The 26,564-nt window shown below is 48.3% G+C and overlaps 1 protein-coding gene and 1 long non-coding RNA gene across 2 annotated transcripts in view; both read right to left on the bottom strand.

The window, feature by feature from the left end:
* Window positions 1-5,467: 5,467 nt before the first annotated feature.
* LOC116993210 lies at window positions 5,468-9,645 on the bottom strand. Its single transcript, XR_004417216.1, has 2 exons — window positions 7,683-9,645; window positions 5,468-7,636 (listed from the first exon to the last, which is right to left on the bottom strand). It is a non-coding gene; the product is annotated as an uncharacterized LOC116993210 (long non-coding RNA).
* A 1,147-nt stretch (window positions 9,646-10,792) lies between these two features.
* RUNX1 (RUNX family transcription factor 1) overlaps window positions 10,793-26,564 on the bottom strand; it is a 79,614-nt gene continuing 63,842 nt past the window's right edge. The window contains 2 exon segments of the mRNA XM_033083833.1: window positions 10,793-11,682; window positions 16,629-16,790. Coding sequence (XP_032939724.1) covers window positions 11,189-11,682; window positions 16,629-16,790 — 656 coding nt within the window. The 3' untranslated portion in view covers window positions 10,793-11,188.

The raw sequence follows: 26,564 nt of genomic DNA, 5'->3' as shown, positions 1-26,564 counted from the left end.
TTTATCCAGAAAATCCCTGAGTTTCATCCAGAAAATCCCCGTGGGGTCAGACACACTCCTGGGTTATTGATCCAGAAAATCCCTGTGATTAATCCAGAAAATCCCTGAGATTAATCCAGAAAATCCATGAGATTTATCCAGAAAATCCCTCTGGGGTCAGACACACTCCTGTGTTATTGATCCAGAAAATCCCTGTGAGGTTGGACACTTACCTGGGTTATTGATTCAGAAAATCCCTGAGATTCATCCAGTAAATCCCTGTGATTTATCCAGAACATCCCTGTGATTAATCCAGAAAATCCCTGTGCAGCTAGACACATACCTGGGTTATTTATTGGGAAAATCCATGTGATTTATCCAGAAAATCTCTGTGGATTTGGACACACACACCTGGGTTATTTATTCAGGAGATTTGTGTGCATTTGGACACACTCCTGGGTTATTTATCCAGAAAATCTCAGTGGATTTGGACACACACCTGGGTTATTTATCCAGAAAATCCCTGTGATTTATCCAGAAAATCCCTGTGAGATTGGACACACACCTGGGTTATTTATCCAGAAAATCCCTGTGATTTATCCAGAAAATCCCTGTTGATCTGGACACACACCTGGGTTGTTTGTCCAGAAATTCCCTGTGGAGCTGGACGCACACCTGGATTATTTAGTCAGAAAATCCCTGTGAATTTGGACAGACAACTGGGTTATTTTTTCAGAAAATCCCTGTGATTTATCCAGAAAATCCCTGTGGATTTGGACACACACCTATTTTATTTATCCAGAAAATCCCTGTGGATTTTAACACACACCTCGGTTGTTTATCCAGAAAATCCCTGTGATTTATCCAGAAAATCCCTGTGGGATCACACACACACACCTGGGTTATTTTCCCAGGACATCCCTGTGGATTTGTACACACACCTGGGTTATTTATCCAGAAAATCCCTGTGAATTTGGACAGACAACTGGGTTGTTTATCCATAAAATCCCTGAGATTTATCCAGAAAAAATCCCTGTGGATTTGGACACACACCTGGGTTATTTTTTCAGAAAATCCCTGTGATTTATCCAGAAAATCCCTGTTGATCTGGACACACACCTGGGTAATTTATTGGGAAAATCTCTGTGATTTATCCAGAAAACCCCTGTGTATTTGGAGACACACCTGGGTTATTTTTCCAGGACATCCCTGTGTGTTTGGACACACTCCTGGGTTATTTATCCACAAAATCCCAGTGGAGCTGGACAGTGCCTTGAGGGCTGATGGTGCTTAATGAGCCCTCAGTGTGTGAGAACAGGCAGACAGTGGCCTCAGTAATTACAGCTCATTAAATGTTGGGTGTGAAGTGCCACAAGACGTCAACAACGTTTTGCATTCACCCTTGGCAGCCTCTTCTCTCACCACCTGCAGCCTCCAGCCTTGGTCTTCATCACCTCCTGTGCCTCCTCCTCCTCCTCCCTCTCAAGCAGCCACATGGAGGAGGGTGGGGGGTTGAGCTGGATGTTCCCAGTTGTCCAAACTGGTGTGGTGGGGTCACCTCTGGGTGCCAGAGGGCTGCCCTGGCTGGCCATGGGATCTCAGCTCCCTCTTTTCCAGCTGCTCCTGCTCCCTCACCCAGCACTGAGCAGGTGCCACTGGTCTGGAGTGGCACAAATCTTGGAACCCTGGGCACTGGGAAATTCAGATTTTCTGTGCACTGACCCCCCCCAGGAGAGCTCTGCATTGGAGCTGAGGCTGTGGAGAAGCTTCCAGAATGGAATGATAGAGCTGGGATTGTGGGTGTGTGGTTTGGATAGAAGTGTGTGATATCACAGGGGGGAAACTCAGAGTTTAAGGGTTTAGAATATTGCAATAAATGGAGAACAAGATGGAGGTTTTAGGGCAGAGGTTTCTTTCTTCTTCACCTTCTTCTTCACCTTCTTCTTCACAGGTCTGGGTGATTTTGTGTAATTGGATAGAAAATCTGCATTGCAGGGCATGGGTGGTTGGTAATTGGGTTAAAAGTAAAAATAATTGAGGAGTCATTTCTGAATTGGGCAGTTTACCCTTAAAAGGCCTTGTAGAGAGAGATACATCTCCATTTTTAGTTTGTGTGCTTGCAGTGCTGTAGAACTCACTGTAACACAGATAAGAATTAATAAACATCAGAGTCTGAACATGAAATACTGTCTCGAGCATTTAATCCCAACCCTGGCAAAAAGAAGAAAAAGACTCAACACACAAACACTGGGAAACTGGGGAGCTGGGATAGGAGGGGAGGGGATCTCCTCAGTCCAGCTGCCAGCCAAGGAAGGAGGAGCAACACAAGGACAGGCAGTGGGATCCATGGATCTGCTACAAAATGGGATCCATGATCTGCTCAATGGGATCTATGGATCTGCTCAGTAGGATCCATGATCTGCTCAAAGGGAAATCCATGGATCTGCTCAGTGAGATCCATGGATCTGCTACAAAATGGGATCCATGATCTGCTCAATGGGATCTATGGATCTGCTCAGTAGGATCCATGATCTGCTCAAAGGGAAATCCATGGATGTGCTCAGTGGGATACATGGATCTGCTCACTGGGATCATGATCTGCCCAAAGGGGAATCCAGGAATCTGCTCTAAGTGGGATCCATGATCTGCTCAGTGGAATCCATGGATCTGCTCAGTGGGATCCATGATCTGCTCAGTGAGATCCATGGATCTGCTCTAAGTGGGATCCATGGATCTGTCAAAGTGGGCTCCATGATCTGCTCAGTGGGATCCATGGATCTGCTCAAAGGGAAATCCATGGATCTGTCCAAAGTGGGATCCATGGATCTGCTCTAAGTAGGATCCATATTTGTTTAATAGGATCCATGGATCTGCTCCAAGTGGGATCCACAGATCTGCTCAAAGTGGGATCCATGATCTCCTCAAAGGGAAATCCATGGATCTGCTCTAAGTGGGATATGTGGATCGGCTCAGTGGGATCCATGATCTGCTCAGTGGAATCCCTGGATCTGCTCAAAGTGGGATCCATGATCTGCTCAAAGGGAAGTCCCCAGGTCTGCTCAAAGTGGGATCCATGATCTGCCCAAAGTGAGATCCATGGATCTGCTCAAAGTGGGATCCATGATCTGCTCAAAGGGAAATCCCCGGATCTGCTCAAAGCAGGATCCATGGAATTGCCTCCCCTTCCTCTCCACAAGCAGAGCTCTGCTGCTCTGTTCTCTCCACAACCTTTAAACTCCAGCAGGCTGCTCTGTTCCCTGCCCATCCCCAAACCCCAGCAGCAGATATTCCTGCTGAGATGCCCTTGGGTTTCATATTTTTGGGTTTGTTTTGACTATGGCTGTTCGTGGCTCCTTTTCCTGCTTGTCAGAACCAGAGACAAAATAAATCTGTGCTCTGCCTCATCACCCTCCTCAAGGGAAACACTCTTGGGTTTCAGGGAGTTAGGTGAGCAATCTCTTACAAAGTGTAAGTGCAATATTTTAGGGTTGTGCTGGAATGAGATGTCAGAGGGCCACGCTGAGCAGGACAACAAAAAATCAACATTTCTGCCTCAAAAGAGGCACCTGGGATTCAGTCACTGTTTTCTCTTAGTGTCTTGGCCTTAATGTTAAATCATTAAATAGTCTCAAATATTAAATTATTAATTAATATGTACTACTAAATAATATTACTATTTTAAATTATATTTATTTGTTCTTGGATTAGTTCAGAATTAAATATGTAAATATTTAAAACAATAATTTAAAAAATGGATTGTGGTTTGAGAGATGGTGGGTTACTCTGTGAGCTGTCAGAAGAAAAATGCACTTTTGATCCTTTGCTTTGTAGCTGGTTTTGCACTTCACTGAGAGGAGCAGCTGAAAGCTGATATATAAATATATATATATATAATTTTATTTTATTTCATTTATTTTATTTTATTTTATTTTATTTTATTTTATTTTATTTTATTTTATTTTATTTTATTTTATTTTATTTTATTTTTTTAATATATATATATAAATGATATATAAAATATAGAACAGCCTGGTCTGGAAGGTGTCCCTGCCCAGGGACATCTGTGATCTTTAAGGCCCCTTCCAACCCCAACCATTCTGTGATTCCTTGATTATTGTGGAGAAGGACATTACTGAAAACTTCTTTAATGTCATGCAATATGTTGTGCAGGGCCAATATTGGAAGGTATTTTATCTGTATCTACAGATATAGATATATTTTATTTATAGCTACAGGTGCCTGGATACAGAGGTTTCAAAAATATATTTTCAATATATTTTGCTCATTTTCAAAGCTTGGTACACCCATAGCAATTTTTCATTAACACTTCTGCTTCATTATTTATTTAAAGAGGAAAAAAAACCCCAAATCTTTTAAGTAATGTGACCTCAAAATCTGTTTTGGTGCTCCTCAAGGAAGGTTCAAACCATCAGCAGCAAAAAGGATCCAATCCAAGGAGGAAAAAATGAAGGAAAATAAGAGCTGTAGATGAATCTGAAAAATGAGAGGCCAGGGATAAAATGCAATTATTGGATTTCTGTAGATGCAAAATCTCATTTAATGGAACCCTGGAATGGTTTGGGTTGGGAGGGATCTCAAAGCCCATCCAGGGACAGCTCCCACTGTCCCTGCTGCTCCAAGCCCCAGTGTCCAACCTGGCCTTGGGCACTGCCAGGGATGGAGAATCCAAAACCTTTCTGGGCACCCTCGATTTCCTCCTGCTTTAATGTCCTGTTGGATTCCAGGCCTTCCACCAGCTTTCTCCACAGCAGGAAAATATCATTTTGACCAAAAAAAGAGAAATAATTGAAAAAAATAAAAGTATGGAAACCTATTTTTGCAGGTCAGCACCCTCTTCCTGCTGGCTCCTTTTTCCCTGAGAAGGTTTTTTTTTCCTCCCAGATAAAAGAATGCACCAGGCCCATACTTGTCAAACATTTTATTTGTCATTCACACTAATTATGATATTGAATTTACAGAGGAAACTGTGGTACAAAGAAGGAAAGGAAGAAAGAAAAGGAAGAAAAGAAAGAGAAGTGTTCATTAGAACTACTGCAGCAGTCCAGCTGCTCTGGGTAGTTGTAATGAATTTTCCTGTGGTGCTGGACACTGTGGACAGCAAGAATTTATTTTTGGGGTGGTGTCTAGAGATTCCTGGAGTGGGGGAAACAAATCTGCTCTATTCTCTTTTCCTATCTGGTTCTAAAAATCAGCAGCCACCCCCTGCCCTCCCTCCCTCCCTCCCCAGGAAGAAAATCAATCCCCCCAAAAAATCCCCACCCTGATGGTTTCACCTTCAGGAAAAGTTCAGCATGAAAGGGAAAATGTTTTGTAAACACAGCCAGAAAATGCTGAACAAATTCCCTTTGGTGCCACTCTGATGGGGCACAGTCCCCCCTCAGCCTCACCACCTCACACTGAAATTTTGGTTTTCTAAAGAGTTGGAATTGTCCAACCCAAAATACCACAAATAATCCACAGATTTTTATTTTTCACGTTTGTTTTTCCCCTACCACAAAAAAGTGAAGGATGTTGTATAGAGACCATGCTATAACTGTTTACAAAAGTGAATAAAATGTAGTTCCTCTTGAAGCCTAAAAATAACTAATTGGGAAAAGAAATAAGTCTCACTACAGTATTTCAGCAAACACAAAGGTAAGTTCATTAAAAACACAGGAAAAAAAAAAAAGGAGAAAAATGCAGAGTAATTACAAGCACTAAATATTTTGGCTAGGAAGCTTTGGAAATCTATTTACAGACATAAATACAAGTAACTCTGGGGATGCAACCCTTGAAGGAGGAGGAGAAAAACGCCGAGTGCTTGGGACTGACCCAGCCAGGTGAACAAAAATCCAACGGGAAAATGGTACAGGGCAGGAAAACAGGGCAGAGTTCTGCTAGAGGACAGAAAACACACCCACTCCTCCCTGAATGTCAAACACACCCACGGAAAAGCTCACCCAGAAAGCAGCAGAGAATGTTTCAAGAGCGCAGGAAATTTGGGATATTTTGGCAAAGGCTTTGGCTGTTTGGAGGAGAGGATTTCTCTCCTTCCCAGAGGAGAATTTGGCATCGTTGTACAAATCAAACCCTTCAGAGCAGGGAGCTCTCTGCAGCCTCTTGTCCCTGCATTAAAGCTCCTCTCCAATGCCCTGGGAGTGAGCAGGAACTCTTAAATGAGTTTAAATCTTGTTGGAGAGGGAATATTTGCCCTCAGAGCCAGCAAAATTTATGCTGAAGATATTTGATGTGGACAAGGAGTTGTGTCTTGTGAAAGGAGCACCCAAGCTGAGAGCAGGGACAGGCAGGAGCTGAATTTTGGGAGGGTGAGGTTTCTAAAGCACTCTGCTGACTGCACAGGAATTCCATTTTTCTGGTTCCAATCAGCTCCTGGGATGATAAAATTATATAAATGTATATATATATATATATATTATATCCATATAAAAATAGATACTGATATACTCTAATTTGGAAATGTTTTATCCAAATGTCTTCTTTTCTGCCTGTTTAGTGCTCTTAAAATAAAAGAGGAAAGACATGAGAGCACTTTCACAACCTTAAAAAAACTTGGCCATCCTTAGGGATGGCAAAAAACCCAAATATTGGAGTAAAATGTGGTTTCTGCTGAGTGAATGCACTGAAATCCACAGTGATTAAACAGATTAATTGCCAGGGGTAATGAACTTGGTTTTTCCTTTCCTTTGCAGTGCTGGACATGCCCAGAGGGGTTGGGCTCCAAAATTTGATTGCTGGCAATAAAAGCACAGGAAACACTGGGAAATTCCAGAGAAGTGTCAATATGGACACAGGGGAATGTGGTGGTGACCAGTTCTGTATTTCCATCCTGTTCACACCAGGGAGAACCAAATTAAACCTCAGCTTTAGGATGAGTGGAGACAAAGGAGAGGCACAGACAGAAATGTTTGATTTAGGGTCTGAGAGCTGCCAGCTCCCTGCTCCTGTGAGTCCCTGATTTTTTAGCTGCCAGGGTGGGTGGGTTTCAGTTCTGGGGGTTAAAAGGGCTGTAGCTGGAAGGAGGTGGGGATGTCCCACATGTGGTCACCACAATGACCTCACCTTGGTGACCACAGTGACCTCACTTTGGTGACCACAGTCACCTCACCTTGGTGACCTCAACAACCTCACCGTGGTGACCACAGTGACCTCACTTTGGTGACCACAACAACCCCACTGTGGTGACCACAGTGACCCCAGCTTGGTGACCACGCTGACCTCACCTTGGTGACCACAACAACCTCACCTTGGTGACCACAGTGACGTCACCTTTGTGACCACAACAACCCCACTGTGGTGACCACACTGACCTCACGCTGGTGACCACAGTGACATCACCTTGGTGACCACACTGACCCCATCATGGTGACCACACTGACCTCACCTTGGTGACCATGGTGACCTCACCGTGGTCACCACAGTGACCTCACCTTGATGACCTCAACAACTTCACCTTTGTGACCACACTGACCACATCGTGGCGACCACACTGACCTCACCTTGGTGACAACACTGACCTCACCTTGGTGACCACAACAACCTCACCCTGGTGACCACACAACAACCTCACGTTGATGACCACAGTGACCTCACCTTGGTGACCTCAACAACCTCACCTTGGTGACAACACTGACCTCACCTTGGTGACCTTAACAACCTCACCGTGGTGACCACAGTGACCTCACGTTGATGACCACAGTGATCTCACCTTGATAACCACAGTGACCTCACCTTGGTGACCTTAACAACCTCACCTTGGTGACCACAGTGACCTCACATTGATGACCACAACTTCACCTTTGTGACCACACTGACCACATTGTGGTGACCACACTGACCTCACCTTGATGACCACAGTGACCTCACCTTGGTGACCACAGTGACGTCACCTTTGTGACCACAACAACCCCACCATGGTGACCACAGTGATCTCACGCTGGTGACCACAGTGATCTCACCGTGGTCACCACACTGACCTTACGTTGATGACCACAGTGACCTCACCCTGGTGACCACAAGAACCTCACCTTGGTGACTACAGTGACCTCACCTTGGTGACCACAACAACTTCACCTTGATGACCACACTGAGCTCACCTTGATGACCACAACAACCTCACCTTGGTCACCACACTGAGCTCACCTTGATGACCACACCAACCTCACTTCTGCCACTGGGCTGAACTCCCAGAATCATCAAATCATGGGAAGGTTTGGGTTGGAAGGGACCTTAAACTCACACATTTCACAGGGAACAATTTATTCCAAATGTCCCCTCTCCCCCTGCCCTCCTTCATCCCAATCCTATCCCCCTTTTCCTATCACTCTGTGCTTTTGTTAAAATTCCCTCTCAGGTCACCTGGCCCTTCCTGGCTCCTCCAAGCTCCTCTCCCTGCTGCTTCCACTCCCAGCTCTGTGCACTTTGGTGGTCCAGTCACAAGGCAGATGGGAGAGCTGTAATCAATTAGGATTTTAATTGAGAGCTGTACTAAATTAGGGTTTGAATTGCACAGAATGTGCTGAATGGGTTCTGCAGCAGAGCTGCTGCTCAGTGATGTGGGACTTTTCTTTTTTGGATACTGAAGAGGTGAGAGTCCAACTGTGGAAATGCTACAACCAGGGGATCCCTGTATTTCTGTATTCAGCAGAGTCTCCAGACTTTCCAAATATATTTCTGATAGAATTTGGATGTTTTCTGTCTTTTTTCAGAGTAAACTGGAAAATCACACAGGATATTCCATGAAATGAGAAGCACAAGGCCATGTGTTTTAACAGAGACATTTTGGGCTTTTGCTGAGATCTCTTGAAACACTCCCTATTTTCTGCACAAAAACCAACTTATTGACAATGGAAATTCTCTGATTCTTTTCAATACCAAAGTGCTACTGCATCCAACTCAAACAAAGAAGCAAAATCATATATATATATATTAAAAAAAGAGAAAACTTGAAAAACAAATGGTTTTAAATAAGTCCAGCTGTTTTGCTGCCTGCAGCCAAGGATCTTTTTAATTTGAATCCTTTTAACTTCTTTTATTTATTTTTTTTTTTTAAACATCAAACACTGATCTGAAGTCCTGCTTTCAAATACTCTCTGAGTTGACCTGCAATTGTTTCTCTGGTTTGAGAGGTACATTAAATAATAATCAGCTCATCTGGGGACTCACACGTGTCAACATCAGCAGTTTGGAGTTCAGGAGTAGTACAAGAGCTGCTTTCAGAGCAAACCCTCAATAAAATAGTGCCAGAAACGTGCCAGTGGCATCTGATATGTTTGTGCTGGGACAATGGGCAGCAGTGATGGCTCCCTGCTGAACCTGCTCCTAGTAAAAGCCTTGTGGATTTACTACAGCTCACAACACGGGCTACACCAACTTTAAATACCCCTTCTCTTCTCCCAGGAGATGGAAATGGAAGGATTATCCAGGCCTTGGTGTTTTTTTTGGAGCTTTCCAGGTGAGCTTGACAGCCCTGTCCTGTTTGCCAGCAGAGTGGGACGTGGCTTTTGTGCTGCACAGAAATCCTGGGAGAAAAATCTCACCCAGATTCCATCAGAGCCAGGATTGCCTTGGGAATCACAGAACCAGGGAATGGTTTGGGTTGGGAGGGATCTTAAAGCTCATCCACCAAAATTCCCATGGGCAGGGACACCTTCCACTATCCCAGGGTGCTCCAACCTGGCCTTGGGCACTTCCAGAAATCCAGGGACAGCCAGAGCTGCTCTGGGAATTCTATCCCAGCCTCTCCCCACCCTGCCAGGGAACAATTCCTGCCCAATTCCCATCCAGCCCTGCCCTCTGGCAGTGGGAGCCATTCCCTGTGTGCTGTCCCTGCAGCAGGCAGAGATTTAACTGGGGAATATTGAATTTGCCTTAGGAAGTATCTGCATCCTGATTCCTGATCCTGAGGGTCACCACTGGTGACAAAGTAGGAGGAGGGAGAGATGACTCCACTTGGAAAGGTACAGAAATCCCCAGGGGTTTTGGTGCCTTCCAGCAGGAATTGGGCACCTCAAAGCCTTTGAGGGTCTAAGCTGAGTAAAATGAGAGTGAGATAATTGTAAACAATATTTTTAGGGAATTAGGAGGTCACTTTTGCCCATTGTTGTTCCAGCCTTTTGCAATGTGAGAAATTTGACTTTGGCTGCTACCAAAAAAAGGCAATTGCTGATTTTTTTTTTTCCATATAGGCATATTTAAATAATAATAGTATCAACAAATAAGAAAAGTCTAAATATCAAGCATAAATATCAATGAACTCATCAAAGAAATACAGTAGTTGAAAATGACCCAAGGCTGTAGCCGTTGTATTAAAAAAAAAAGTCCAAGAGACAAAAAGTTAAATTAACTCATTGAAAAAGGGGCTGATTCTTTCAGTTGACAAAGCAAGAAAGAAGCAAGCATGATTAAAACAAAAAAAAAGAGCAAAATCTTTTTTTCTTTTTTGCAATTTATAAGGTGCCAAGAGAAATAAAACAAGTTAGATGCAAAGCAGGATGAGCTGCATCCTAAAAAAAAAATAAAAAAAATTTCCAAAAAAACACCAAAAAAACTAAACCCAAAACAAAACAAAAAAAACCCAGTAATAAAAAAATTCCATGTTCTTTGGAATATACAAACAAAACAAAGAGAAGAAAGAATGAAGTCCAACATATAAAACCTCTCATTCACAGCATTGCTAAAACAGAAGCGTTCACAGTTTCCCTCTGGGAATCTTCCTATACTTCCTTACACTTAAGATGTCCACAAGATGCAGTAAACTCGCTAAGATTTCTTTTTTGGTTTGTTTTTTTTGGGGGGGAGGGGGGTTGGTTTTTTTTGTTTTTTTGTGGGGTTTTTTTTTAAGGTTTTAAGTTCTTAAAAATAGAAGTGAACCGAAACTCTCTTTTAGGGCTGTGGAGACCTTCAAGCCCAGGCACGTTGGGAAGCCACAGGGCTGGAACGAGGCTGGAAACCCTTCCAGCCACCTCTGCCCCACCAACCGCCGCGTCCTCCTTTCCAGAATCGCCTTCTCCTGCCGGGAATACTTTGCTACGGCAACAAAATATCCCACCAAAACCCCCAGCAGGGCCTGGCGGCGCTGCTTTCGGCCGGGTTCGCTCCTCAAACTCGCGGGCCCACACAGCGAGGCCTACGGGGGGGAAGTTTCTGGAAAAACCACGAAATCCTCGAGTCCTGCCCTTCCATCTCCCGCTCAGTACGGCCTCCACACGGCCTCCTCCAGCCGCGCCGTGCTGGCCATGTTGGTGGGCGAGTTGCTGTGGCTGCCCTCGGCCTCCACCACGTCGCTCTGGCTGGGCAGGTTGGGGTTGAGCAGCGCCGAGCCCGTCGAGGCGTTGGTGCAGGGCGGGTGGATGCGCGGCGGCGAGCGCTCCCCGCCCGAGATCATGGAGAACTGGTAGGAGCCGGCCGAGGTGCCGTAGTAGAGGTGGTACGAGGGAGAGCTGGTCTGGAAAGGGCCGCCCTGAGGCTGCGAGGAGCCGGGGTAGGGCGGCGGGAGGTAGGTGTGGTAGCGCGAGGCCGAGGACATGGCCGACATGCCGATGCCGATGGCCGAGCTGACGGGGGTCGGGCTGTAGGTGAAGGCCCCCGGGTAGTGCATGCGGGGGTCGGAGATGGACGGCAGCGCCGGGAAGGAGCGGTCGATGCCCACGCGAGGGTCGCTGAACGCCGTCAGGTCGGAGGCTCCTGTGGGGTGGGGAAGGGAGAGGAGGGAGGGGAATGTGAGGGGAGGAAGAGCCGAGGTCATGGAGGGCCTGGGATGGGTTTGGCACCACGGCCTGCCCTTCCTCAGGCACCTCCAAACCTCCCTGGGCACCCTGAGCTCCCTTTCCATGCGGCAATTCCACCCTGAGCTCCCTTTCCATGGGGCAGTTCCACCCTGAGCACCCTTTCCATGGAGAAACTCCACCCTGAGCACCCTTTCCATGGGGCAATTCCACCCTGAGCCTACCCTTTCCATGGGTAAATTCTACCCTGAGCTCCCTTTCCATGGGGCAATTCCACCCTGAGCACCCTTTCCATGGGGTAATTCCATGCTGAGCACACTTTCCATGGGGAAATTCGACCCTGAGCACCCTTCCATGGGTAAATTCCACCCTGAGCTCCCTTTCCATGGGGAAATTCCACCCTGAGCACCCTTTCCATGGGGAAATTCCACCCTGAGCTCCCTTTCCATGGGGAAATTCCACCCTGAGCTCCCTTTCCATGGAGAAATTCCACCCTGAGCTCCCTTTCCATGGAGAAATTCCACCCTGAGCTCCCTTTCCATGGGGCAATTCCATCCTGAGCATCCTTTCCATGGAGAAATTCCACCCTGAGCACCCTTTCCATGGGGTAATTCCACGCTGAGCACACTTTCCATGGGGAAATTCCACCCTGAGCATCTTTTCCATGGGGCAGTTCCACCCTGAGCATCCTTTCCATGGAGAAATTCCACCCTGAGCACCCTTTCCATGGGGAAATTCCACCCTGAGCATCTTTTCCATGGGGCAGTTCCACCCTGAGCATCCTTTCCATGGAGAAATTCCACCCTGAGCACCCTTTCCATGGAGAAATTCCACCCTGAGCACCCTTTCCATGGGGTAATTCCACGCTGAGCACCCTTTCCATGGGGCAATTCCATCCTGACCACCCTTTCCATGAAGAAATTCCACCCTGAGCACCCTTTCCATGGGGCAGTTCCACCCTGAGCACTCTTTCCATGGAGAAATTCTACCCTGACCCTGCCCTGGCCCAGCCTCTCCTCCTGTCCCTGTTCCTGGAGCAAATCCCAAATCCCTGGGGCTGGAAAATCCCTCCCAGCCCAGGCAGTCCCAGCTGTCCCCATGGCCACCTTGTCACCCTGAGTGCCACCTCCAGGTGCCACCTGCAGGGATGGGCACTGCAAACCTCCCTGGGCACTTCCAATCCCTGAGCTCCCTTTCCATGGGGAAATTCTGGTCCCATCCTCCCTTTCCCTGCCTGGATTAAACAACAGGGCAGATCCTCCTGAGGAAGGATCCTCATCATGACTCAGGTCAGTGGAAGGTCTCATCCCCAGAGCTGGCAGCTCTGCCTGCTTAGCTTAACAATAATAATTATGGAAAAAAAAAATCCTTCCAGAAGAAAGAAAGACACCTTCTGCTGGCAGCCAAGGCGTGGAGTCTGCAGCAGAGGAGCCGTGTGCTGAAGGAAATATTCCTGAGGAGGAGCAGAGGGAAAACAAAGCTCTTGGCTCTCCCCAGATTCCAGGCTGGAGCAGACTGGGATTCTTGGAGCAGACACCCTCCAGAGCCAAGCTCTGAAAGCTCATCAGGACACACCAGCCCACCTTGATGAGCTTCTCTTAATTTCTTACAACAGCTCTGAACTTGCTGTTTGCTTCCTTTAGAATTTGCCACCAATTTTTAATTATTTTTTTAAAATTAATGGGAACACATTTCATTTCCCTAAACCCCATCACCTTTAGGTTTAACATGGAAAAACACACGATGGGATGGAGCAGCAGGAGCTTTGGAGGAGCCAAGGTTTAGGTGGCATCTGCCAGATTTTTAATGTTACTCCCACACCTCATTCCTGAGAAACTTCCTAAAACTGCCTGGCTGCATCTTTAATCAGAGGAGGATTCATTCCACCCTGGCAAAAAGCAGAGTAATGACATTTAATGTCAGGATGGTTCAAACACTTCCCATATTCTTGTTTTTCCCTTGGAGACACCAGGTCTTAAGTTGGGAGGGCCTAAAATCCTCCTCAAATTTCCTCTTTTTTCTGCCAAAAAAAAATTTTAGAGACACCAGGTGTGGGTGACAGCAAATGCTGCGACAGCTTTTCCCAGGAATGCTGAATGACATTGAATGTCAGGAATTAGAACAGGAAGGGGAGGGTGATAATGTGGGAACAGAACCTTTCTAGGTTCCTTCATAAGGCATGAAGGAACTCTGCCAGCTCCAAGGAAAATCCCTGTGGCCATGGGCAGAAAAAGCAGCTCTGGTGGAAAACAAAGGGGCATTCTAATTTTTTAAAATTTTGATTTCTAATTCTGTGTAAATAAAGAATGAGAATTTGTACAGATTTTTTTAATATAAAGAAGAAGAAATGGCTTTTTCTGAAAAGCTCCCTGTGTTTTCAGTCCTCTCTACAATGCAGTTATCACCCAGAGCTAACAAATAATTTAGATTTTGTGTGAGGCTTTCAAAGCAAGCTCTACATGACAACAACAGAAGAGGCTGGAGCACGTTCAAGTGGTTCCCTCTGATCTTTGCAGAAACCCTGAGCCTTCAAATGAGAGCAAGATGTGGAGTTAAAGGAGGGATTTTTGCAAAGGTTCTATGCAAATTAGAATGATATGGCTCTCACTCATTTATAGAAAATTCCTGCTGCTGCCCACACAGATTGGTTCAAGATGTGCAGGTCAGGACAGTTAAACTTGGTGGAATTGGGGTGGCTTTCACTTCCATTTTTTCTGGTGGCTTCTAAAGCTCTGCAGGACGATTTGATGGGCATGGAAAACAAGAAAATCCAGGGCAACATTTAAAATGTCCAACCCCACCATCCTGCAGCCAGTGATCCACCCAGATCCTGCTGTGCTCTGAATTTAGAGGGAGGGAAGGAAACAGAGTTGGAATATCTGTGCCATCCATTTCCTGGCAACCTGATAATTCCTCAGCAATCTAAATGATTTTAATAGTTCCCTACACCTTCAAAGTGCTGCTTTTCCTCATTTTCATCCTTTTTTGGACAATTCTCTGTTGGGTGCCCAACTCCAGGAGCAAGCTGGGATAGTGGAAAGTGGGCAGGGGGTGGGGATGGGATGGGGTTCAAGGTTCCTCCCACCCCAAAGCAGTTTGGGATTCAGGGGGGACAGCAGGAATTTCCCCATGGAAAGGGAGCTCAGGGATTGGAAGTGCCCAGGGAGGTTTGCAGTGCCCATCCCTGCAGGTGGCACCTGGAGGTGGCACTCAGGGTGACAAGGTGGCCGTGGGGACAGCTGGGAATCAATGACCTCTGAGATCTTTCCCAGCCCAATTAATCCTGTGACAGGTTTATCAAAACTCATTTGTTAAAATTCTCTGTTTCTCTGTCCTTCCCACACATCCCCCAAAACCTCGGAATGAGCTGAGAACCTCTGCAGGGCTGGGGCAGCACCTGGGCCACCTGTTTGTCACCAGGGAAGTGTCCCCTTGGCATGAAGGACCCAGAGGTGGGGACAAGGCCACCTATTTGTGACCAGGGAAGTGTCCCCTTGTCCCTTTCTCACTTAGTCCCTTTGTCCCCTCTGTCCCTTGTCTCTCTATCCCTTTGCCTCTTTGCCCCTCTGTCCCCTGCCCTTCTGTCCCCTGTCCCCTGTCCCTCAGTCCCTGTGTCCTTCTGTCCCCTTGTCCTTCTCTCCCTTTGTCCCTGTGTCCCTCTGGCCTCCTCTCCCTCTGTCCCCTGTCCCTCTGTCCCCTGTCCCTCTGTCCCTCTGTCCCCTTGTCCTTCTCTCCCTTTGTCCCTCTGTCCCCTGTCTCTCTGTCCCCTGTCATTCTGTCCCCTTGTCCTTCTCTCCCTTTGTCCCTCTGTCCCTCTGTCCCCTGTCCCTCTGTCCCTCTCTCCCTTTGTCCCTCTCTCCCACTGTCCTCCTCTCCTTCTCTCCCTCTGTCCCTCGTCCCCCTGTCCTTCTCTCCCTTTGTCCCTCTATACTCCTCTCTCTCTATCCCCTGTCCCCTGTCCCTCTGCCCCTCTATCCCTTTGTCCTTGTCCCTCTGTCCCGTGTCCCCGTCTCCTGTCTCTCTGTCCCTGTCCCTCTGTCCCTCTGTCCCGTGTCCTGTGTCCCTGTCCCTCTGTCCCCTATCCCCTCTCCCTTTGTCCCTCTGTCCCTCTGCCCTTCTATCCCTCTGTCCCTGTCCCCTGTCCCTCTGCCCCTCTATCCCTTTGTCCCTGTCCCCGTGTCCCTGTTCCGTGTCCCTGTCCCCTATCCCTCTGTCCTTGTCCACTGTCCCCATTCCCTGTCCCCTATCCCTCTGTCCCTTGTCCCTCTGCCCCTCTATCCCTTTGTCCCTGCCCCTCTATCTCATGTCCCCTGTCCCTCTGTCCCTGTCCGCATCCCTGTCCCTGTCCCGTGTCCCGTGTCCCTGTCCCCTGTCCCTATCCCGTGTCCCCTGTCCCTGTCCCTCTGCCCCTCTATCCCTTTGTCCCTGTCCCTCTATCCCCTATCCCCCCTGTCCCGTGTCCCTGTCCCCTGTCCCTCTATCCCCTTGTCCCTGTCCCTGTCCCTCTGTCCCCGTCCCTGTCCCGTGTCCCTCTGTCCCTGTCCCCTGTCCCTGTCCCGTGTCCCCGTTCCCTGTCCCTCTGTCCCCTTGTCTTTCTTTCCATTTGTCCCTCTGTCCCGTGTCCCTGTGCCCCGTCCCTCTGCTCCTCTATCCCTTTGTCCCTGTCCCCTGTCCCCTATCCCCTATCCCCTGTCCCTCTGTCCCTGTCCCATGTTCCCTGTCCCGTGTCCTTGTCCCCTGTCCCTCTGCCCCTCTATCCCTTTGTCCCTGCCCCTCTATCCCATGTTCCCTGTCCCTCTGTCCCCTTGTCCCTATCCCCCTGTCCCTGTCCCCTATCCCGTGTCCCTGCCCCTCTATCCCCTATCCCCTGTCCCTGTCCCCATCCCTGTCCCCGTCCCCGCTGACCCGAGAGGCGGCTGGATATCTCTGCGGTGAGGGAGCTGACGGCGGCGGGGCGCGCAGGTGAGATGGGCGTGGCGGGGTGCACGGCGGGCGCGGCGATGGAGCCCAGGTACTGGTACGGCTGCTCGTAGGACCAGGGCGGCGAGGGCTGCACCTGCCGCGAGTCTGCAACAAAACACAGCACGGATGAGCTGGGATGGGCATCTGCGGGGCTGGGATGGGCATCTGCGGGGCTGGGATGGGCATCTGCGGGGCTGGGATGGGCATCTGCGGGGCTGGGATGGGCATCTGCGGGGCTGGGAGGGGCTGGGAATGGATTTCAGTTCTGCAAACCCCCCACGTCAGGAGGGATCCAAGTGAGGTTCTGTCTATAGCATCACTTGTTTTATTTTATTTATTCGTTTTTTAATGTTTATTTCTTTTCCTAGTGAAGGTTTTTTTGTTGTTTCACATTAATACCAGGCAGGAAAAATTAAACAAAAGTTACACAGAATTACACAAATAATTACACACTGAATTACACCCAGTATCACACACAGAATCACACAGAGAATTATACACAGAATCACACACAGAATTACAGAATCACACCCAGAATTATACACAGATTTACAGAAACATACACAGAATCACACAGAGAATTATACACAGAATTACACCCAGAATTACACAGTCACACCCAGAATTACAGAATCACAGAATCACACATAGAATCACACACAGAATTACACCCAGAATTACAGAATCATACACAGAATCCCACACAGAATTATACACAGAATCACACACAGAATTATACATAGAATTATACAAAGAATTACAGAATCACACACAGGATTACACAGAATCACACACAGAATTACAGAAACACACACAGAATCATAGCAAGAATCATACACAGAATTACAGAATCACAGAATCACACCCAGAATTACACCCAGAATTACAGTTACACACAGAATTGTACACAGAATTACAGAATCACACACAGAATTACAGAAATGCACACAGAATTACACCCACAATCACACACAGAATTACACAAATAGTCACACACAGAATTACAGAAACACACACAGAATCACACACAGAATTATACAAAGAATTACACAAAAAATCACACACAGAATTACAGAAACACAGAATCACACACAGAATTGTAGAATCACAGAATCACACCAGAATCACTCCCCGAATTACAGTCACACACAGAATTATACACCCAGAATTACAGAATCACACACAGAATTACACAAAGATTTATACACAGAATTACAGAAACACACACAGAATCATACAAAGAATCACACCCAGAATTATAGAATCACACACAGAATCACACACAGAATTACACAAATAGTCACACACAGAATTATATACTCAGAATTACAGAATTACACACAGAATCACACACAGAATTACAGAATCACAGAATCACACACAGAATTACACAAATAGTCACACACAGAATTACAGAAACGCACACAGAATCATACAAAGAATCACACACAGAATTGTAGAATCACAGAATCACACCAGAATCACTCCCAGAATTACACAAATAGTCACACACAGAGTTATACACCCAGAATTACAGAATCACACACAGAATTATACACAGAATTACACAAAGAATCACACCCAGAATTACAGAATCACACCCAGAATCACACACAGAATCACCAGGTTGGAAGAGACCTTTAAGATCTTCAAGTCCAACCCACGCCCCCACACCAGAGAAGAAGAGAGGGAAAACCAGAATAGAATTTCCAAGGGGAAACCCCTCCTCAGTCCTTGGGGCTGTGTGTTCTCAGCTCTTTTAGCCAAAAATTGTCATGAAGGGCATCAAGGACATCCAACCCATCCCACCCCTGCCATGGGGACACCTCCCACTGTCCCAGGCTGCTCCAACCTGGAACTGAACATTGCAGGGATCCAGGGGCAGCCACAGCTGCTCTGGCAATTCCATCCCAGCCCCTCCCAGGGAACAATTCCTGATTTCATTTTGCAGGTGAAGCTGGGTCTTGAAACATCTTATTTTTGTACAAATCAAAGGAATCAAAGAGTTTCCTCCCCCTTTACCCACCCTTTTTAATTTTCTTCCTATTTTTAGTAAAAATTTTCAATTTTCTTCAGCTTTAAGAGCATACTCCTGTTGCTCCTTTAAGACAATTCCCTTTGTTGAAAAAAAAAAAAAAACCAACAAATGCTGGATGATCTGCATGCAGATAAAACTGATACCAGCAAGGAAGGGAAATTTCCCAAGTCTGAGATGAGGACTTTGATCTCCCATCAGAAAGCCCATCTGGAAGATATTCTTTTGTTGTTCTTTAAGGAGATGAGTTTTACGTTTTGTTTGTTCCATCTGTTTACAAGGATTTATACAAAACTCCCAGCTTTTCAAAAGCCACTGGTGAAGTTGCAGATTGAAGTTAGATTTTTCTGCTGAGTAACAAGTTCAAATTCAGATATTATTAATATTTAATTTTTTTTCCAGGCAGCCTTCCTTCAGAATAAAATCAGTTGACTCATGTTGATAAAAAAAGCCACATCCAACTGCATTAAATGGGCTTCAGGAGGAACAGAAAGGGCACAAAAATCTGGTGTGTTCTGAACTGCAGCATCACCTGCTTGTTGATTTATAATCAGAGTTTATTAAAGGTCACAGGAGGGAATTCAACCTCCAGGGATGCATTAAAATGAACCCCCAAAGCATCCCCAGGGCCAGCCCTGCCCTGGGGGGACACTGCAGCTCCCTGATTTCAATCCCTGTGTTTCAGGAGCTCATCCGAGTGCTGGAATCCCAGGGATGGAATTCCAGCCCAGAATCTCAGCCCAGGGGTGGGAACTGCCCCGTGAATCTCAGATACCAGAATACCAGAATACCAGAGTCCTGGAATCCCAAAATGCCAGAATCTTGGAGTCCCAGAATCCTGCAATCCCACAATCCTGGAATCTCAGAGTCCTGGAATTTCACAATCTCAGAATCCCACAATCCTGGAATCCCACAATCCCACAATCTAGAATCTCACAATCCTACAATCCCAGAATTCCACAGTCACAGAATCCCAGAATCCCACAATCAAGAATATCACAATCCTACAGTCCCAGAATCCCGGAATCCTAGAATCTCAGAGTCCTGGAATCCCAGAGTCCCAGAATCTCACAATCCCAGAATTCCACAATCTCAAAATCCCACAATCCTGGAATCCCATAAACCCACAATCTAGAACCTCACAATCCTACAATCCCAGAATTGCGCAATAACAGAATCCCAGAATCCTGGAACCCCACAATCTTGAAATTCCAGAGTACAAGAATCCCACAATCCTACAATCCCAGAATTCCAGAATCCCACAATCCTGGAATCCCACAGTCCCGGAATCCCACAGTCCTGCAATCCCAGAATTCCACAATCCCACAATCAAGAATCTCACAATCCTACAATTCCAGAATTCCAGAATCCCACAATCCCAGAATCCCAGAATCACAGAATCACAGAATCCTAGACTTCCAGAATCCTGGAATCCCACAGTCCTGGAATCCTGCAATCCTGGAATCCCAGAGCCCCAGAATCCCACAATCCTACAATCCCAGAATCCCACAATTCCACAATCCCACAATCAAGAATCTCACAATCCTACAATTCCAGAATTCCAGAATTCCAGATTCCCAGAATTCCAGAGTCCCAGAATCCTGGAATCCCACAATCCCACAATCCTCAAATCCCAGCATCCCACAGTCTAGAATCTCACAATCCTACAATCCCAGAATCCTAGACTCCCGGAATCCTGGAATCCCAGAACTCCACTGTCCCAGAATCCCAGAATCCCACAACCCAGAATGCCACAATCCAGAATGCCAGAATCCCACAATCCTGGAATCACAGAATCCCGGATTCCCACAATCCCAGAATCTCACAATTCCAGAGTCCCAGAGTCCCAAAATCCCAAAACCCTACAATCCTGGAATCCCACCATTCCAGAATCACCCCTGACCTGCTGGGAACGCTCTTCCCAGAAGGAAAAACATCCATGCACAAAGCTCCATCCTGACTAAAAAAAATCAAATAACAAACCCAAATCTCTGAAAGAACATCCACAAAAATCCTGGAAGTTCCTGACCCTCCTCATCCATTTCCTGTCACCGTGACCTCTGGGGTCCCAAAGCAATGCCAGAGATCTCCTTTATTAATCTCCTCATCCCATTAAGTCTTTCTTAAGTGAATCTCCAACCAACCAATCAATTTTCTGTCTTTACCTGCATTCCCAATCCCTGCAGTCGCCCTTAAAGATTCCCCTTTTGCCATCAGGCTGGTTATTGAAGGATGTTAATATAGTGAATTATAGATGTACACACATGAGAGCAGATCGTGCTGATAACCCAGGCACCGCCCTCCCAGTTCTTTTTAATAATAAGTGCAGAAAACTACCCCTGAAATTGCATTTTTATGGCCCATTTTCAGTACCAAGAGGCAAACCCAGATCCCAGTAAAGTCAAGGTTTGCATTTCCAGCTGCTGGATCAAGGGCCTCAAACGATATTTTATTCTGGGGATGTCTGCTTTCCTTCAGTTTTCAGGTTTCCCAAAATTAAACTGGAACGGGTTGGAATTGAACACATTAAAAAAAGCAACAAAGTCTTTCCTGCTTTGCAAATAAAGGGGTTGGTAGCTTGGCATGGGAAACCAAAGTAGTTGAAGTTAATCTGGTGAAAATCTGGTGCAAATAAACGGGATTTGCTTCCCAACTTGGAATATCTGTGAAAAGATTTCCAGGGAGAGCTGCTTCAACACAGGGAAAAAACCCAAACTGGTACAAAAAGCCAAACTGGATCCCCCAAAACCATCTCAAAACACCCCAAAAACAGTGAATTTGGAGCTCAATCCTCCCAGCGCTTCTCCCACTCGCGATTACTTTCCACTGCTGCTTTTTATGGTGTGAGAAAACGCGTTTCCAACACGAAAACAGTTATTAATTGCAGCCGAGCCCTGCAGGGCCCGAATTATGGTGCAATAATTCACACCTCTCCGAGCAGTCACGAGCTCCGCCGTCCCCTTCCCTCCCGCCTAACACCCCATTAAGCGCCGACTTATTGAACCGTCCTTCGTGCCTCGTCTTGTTTTATTGCCCCGAAATCGCCGCGTTCTCCGCAGCTGTAATTAACAGCTGTAATTAACCCCGCCAGATGTTGCGCAACCTTTAACGATTTAACCAAACGCGCGTTGGGGTTGGGAGGAGGGACGGGGTGAGAAAACTGCCGAGAGCGGGTGTCCCCTTCGCGGGGTGCTCCCGCTGCTTCCCCAGCTGTTTTCCCCAGCTGTTTTCCCAGATGTTTTTCCAGATGTTCGCTCGCTGTTCCAGCTGTGCCCGCGGGTGCAGTTGCGCGGTGCGGCCGCTGGATGGCGCTGGCGCTCCGGGCAGCGGAGCCCCCCGAACCTTCCTGAACATCCTCAAACCCCCCTGAACCCCCCAAAATCCACCCGAACCCCCTCCCCAAACCCCGAGGTGCGGCTTCAGAGCGCTCTGGGAACGGCTCCTGCTTTTTCCCAACCGGGAATTGCCTAAAAATGCATCCCTGCGGCTCAGGGCACCGTGGGTGCTCAAGGGAGGGATGCACAGGAGGGGGGATGGAATTATGGAATATCCTGAGCTGGAATAAACCCACAAGGATCATCCACAGTCACAGACCCCCCAAAATCCCAGCCTGGGCATCCCTGGCAGCTCCTGGAGCTCTGTGCCCATTCCCTGGGGAGCCTCTGGGGGAAGAACCTTGCCCTAAACCCACCCTAAATCCCTCCTGGAACAGCTCCAGCCTCTCCCTGGTGCTGTCCCAGCACACCCAGATCAGAGCTGTCCCTCTGAGGAGCTGCAATCCCAGTGATTCTCCTCTCAGCCTCCTTTTCTCCAATCCAAATTCTTTCTCTCAAGCTCTCCTTGGATGGTCCCTGCAGCCCTTCCCCATCCTCACAGCCCCACTCCCAGGTGGATTCCCCCAGACCCGAGGCCATCCTTGCCCAGCAGGGGCTGCCCCAAACAAACCCAGCCGAGCTCGCTGTGACACCGAGCAGAGTTTGGCTCCAGAGTTGTTTTTGATAGCCAAGGACAAAATGCAGAGCAACCTGATCTGCTGAATGGTGCCCGTGCTCAGGGCAGGGGGTGGGAAAAGGGATTTAATGTCCCTTCCAACCCAAACCATTCTCTGGTTGTAAGAACTTCCTTCACACATCACCAGGGAAGGGTCCAGGCCTCTGTCAAAAACACAGCACAGCTGCTGAGCTCTCACAGGGCATTGTCTGGAAAATGCCCCAAAGCACATGTAGAAATCACTGGGACACAGGAGCAGAGGAGCTGGGATGGTAATTCAATGATTCCTTTTGGGAGGGGGCACAGTGTAAGGCACACCTGTGCCTCTCGTGGAATCACAAAATCCCAGACTGGTTTGGGTTGGGAGTGACCTTAAATCCCACCCATCCCAGCCCTGCCATGGCAGGGACACCTCCCACTGTCCCAGGTGCTCCAGCCCCAATATCCAACCTGGGACACTGCCAGGGAGGGGGAATCCACAACTTCTCTTGGAAAATAAAAAAAATTAAAAAAGGATCCCTCTAAAAACGGTGTCATCCTGTCAGGCCCTAGGAAGCCACAAATCAGCAATTTTCAGTGCATGATTCATAAACCCCAGGTCAGCTTTTTCCTTAAGGTCACAGCAAAAATCCCCTCCCTATTTCCATACAACAAACCAACCCACCACACCACGCTGACTAAAGGGAAGCCCCCACAGGATTTTTGTGTTCTGACCAGAAAATGCTGCGTTAAAATCTCCAAATCCCAACCAGGCACCAGATCCCGCTGTGCAGGGACAGCTCCGTGTGTCCCCGCGGGTCACCCGCGGCTGCTGCTGCTGCTGCTGCTCCCGATGCCGATCCCAGCTCCTGGGGCTGCGGGGAGCAGCACGGGACGGGACGGGACGGGACGGAGGGGATGGCGGGGAGAGGGACAGCTGGGAACGGGTCAGACTGCCGCCTTCATCATCCTTTCAGTGCCTTCATCATCCTCCCACTGCTGCCTTCATCATCCTCACACTGCCTTCTTCATCATCTCACTGCCTTCACCATCCTCTGACTGCCTTCATCATCCTCACTGCCTTCATCATCCTCTCACTGCCTTCATCATCCTCACTGCCTTCATCATCCTCTCACTGCTGCCTTCATCATCCTCCCACTGCCTTCATCATCCTCCCACTGCCTTCATCATCCTCTCACTGCTGCCTTCATCATCCTCTGACTGCCTTCATCATCTTCTCACTGTCTTCATCATCCTCTCACTGCCTTCATCATCGTCTCACTGCCTTCATCATCCTCTGACTGCCTTCATCCTCCTCTCACTGCCTTCATCATCCTCTCACTGTCTTCATCATCCTCTCACTGCCGCCTTCATCATCCTCTCACTGCCTTCATCATCCTCTCAGTGCCTTCATCATCCTCTCACTGCTGCCTTCATCATCCTCTCACTGCCTTCATCATCCTCTCACTGCCACCTTCATCCCCCTCTCACTGCCTTCATCATCCTCTCACTGCTGCCTTCATCATCCTCTCACTGCCTTCATCATCCTCTCACTGCCACCTTCATCCCCCTCTCACTGCCTTCATCATCCTCTCACTGCCACCTTCATCCCCCTCTCACTGCCTTCATCATCCTCTCACTGCCACCTTCATCCTCCTCTCATTGTCTTCATCCTTCTCTCACTGCCCTCATCATCCACTCACTGCCTTCACCATCCTCTCACTGCCTTCATCATCCTCTCACTGCCTTCATCATCCTCACACTGCCTTCATCCCCCTCTCACTGTCTTCATCCTCCTCTCACTGCCTTCATCCTCTCACTGCTGCCTTCATCATCCTCTCACTGCCCGGAACAGCTCCTGGGAGGGATTTTTGCCCAGCCAGGAGGGGAAGGCTCAGCCACGAGTGCCGAGCTGTTCATTCCCCGCTATTGCTGTCCCTGCCAATCCCCCCAGCCCAGCCCATCCCCGCCACGGCCGCAGCAATTGCGAAATCGCTGCCGCTGCCTCTGCCAGGCTTTTCCCTCGCGGGTTGCACAAATTTCTGTCAGTCACACGCAACAAAACCCCAAAGTGGCTCCGCGATTCCGGCCTGGAATGGGAGAGGGAGAGGCAGCAGCTGACAGCGGGCACGGGCTGGCTGCGAGCCGGGCTCAGCTCGGAGCTGCCAAACCCGAGACAGGCTCCTGAATTACCCCGAAAGGGATTTCTGGGTCTGGGATGCGTCCCCCTCCCCCTTCCCCCGGTGTGATTTGCTAATCTTTCCAAAGGAAAACTTCTGGTGTCACTTTGCCTTCCCGCGGAGTGCGAGGCAGGAGCGGTCGTGACTGGGCTTGTTCTTTCTCAGAGGTGTCTTGCCTAATCGAGGAAATGACCTGTGAGCACAGAAATACTCCCTGCTCGGAACAAAGATGCCAAAAGCTGCCCCAAAAAAATCCCGGTTCCTCCTTGCCCTGCTTTTACCATCACCCCCCGCCTGTCTCCGCCTCTCTCCCCTCTCGTTTCCCTGCCCCAGCAGCTCCAGGTGGAGCAGTGGGAACACAAAAAAATCGGGAAATGCGCTGGAATGAGCCTGACCTCCTCTCCCTCAGAAGCCAGGCATCCAAAATGACTCAACCTCCCTCCCTCGGCACCCAGCAAATCCCCAACCCAAGGCAGCCCGGCGAGAAAGGTGCGGCAGTGCCGGCAGCCCGAGCAATTAGTCATTAGCATAAATAAGGGGGACTTTCCAAAGGCCATCCCGGGCAGGGCATCCCGCACAAGGCTGCCATTCTCCGTGCTACAAATGGAAAATTACCCGGCAAATTGTAAAATTCCACCCGCTTTTGGTGGGGTCCCCTCCAGTGCCAGCCCCTGGGAAGGTTTTGCAGGACAGGAGCTGCCCTGCTCTGTGTGGAGCCCCTTTCAGGGTGCTGGCAGGTGACAATGACGGTGACAGAGGGGTTGGAGGTGAGGTGGGAGAGGCTCCTACATCCCCGGCTATTCCCTGGGACAGGGATCTTTAGCAGGGACCTCCCACCTCAGTGTTTGCTTGCATTTTATTTCACTATTCTGGAGTTTTGGAGCGTCTAAAAAACCTTTGGGGTGGGGGAGTGAGGGAGTTTCTCCACGCTGAGGCATCACCTGAGATTAAGACAAACATCGGCCTCAAGCAGAAACCTTTCAAACAAGGTGTTCTAGCGTGGTGGGGAAGATTTTCCGTCAAGATTTTAGCTTCTCACATCATATCAAGAAATTTGGCGCTGCAGTGGTAGCAAGGTGTTTGGAGATGCTGTTGAGGCAGCAGGAGAAAGAAACTGTGGATATTTTGGGGATAAAGCTGGGGAATGTTTATCCCTCAAGTTTAATGCTGCCTGAAAGAGTTCCTTAGAGCCCCACATACCCAAAAAAAAGAGCAGCATTCCATGGGGTCCCCTAAAACCCCCCCAAAACCCCCTCAGAGGAGCAGGAAGCGCAGCCAGCCCCGAGCTGTGCAAACTGGGATTTCACAATCGCAGCAGGTCGGTACAAAAACTGCTCCGGTGAAACATAAACCATCCCTCTCCTCCTCCTCCTCCTCCTCCTCCTCCTCCTCCTCCTCCTCCTCCTGGGCTGCCTGCGAGGACGTGACGAACCTTTCCGAGGTGCCAGTGACAGCCCGGCTCGCAGAGCTGAATTTTGTGAATTAGGGGGCGCATTGTTCTTTGTCTCGCAGGTGTGAGTCAGCCTGGAGAGCTGCAGGGATTTGTTCGAGGGAGACTCCGTCCCACCCCCATCCTCCTCGAAAAAAGAAAATTCAGCCTTGACCTTCCCCTCCTGCTGCTGTGAGTCTGTCCCGAAGCTCAGACGGACAGCGGGACAGCGGGACACAGCACAGGGATGGTGGCAGGCAGCTGAT

Source organism: Catharus ustulatus, chromosome 2 (assembly GCF_009819885.2).
Source record: "Catharus ustulatus isolate bCatUst1 chromosome 2, bCatUst1.pri.v2, whole genome shotgun sequence".
Classification (NCBI taxonomy): domain Eukaryota; kingdom Metazoa; phylum Chordata; class Aves; order Passeriformes; family Turdidae; genus Catharus; species Catharus ustulatus.
The sequence above is the reverse complement of the archived record's forward strand: the minus strand, read 5'-3'. Positions and strand labels throughout refer to the sequence as shown.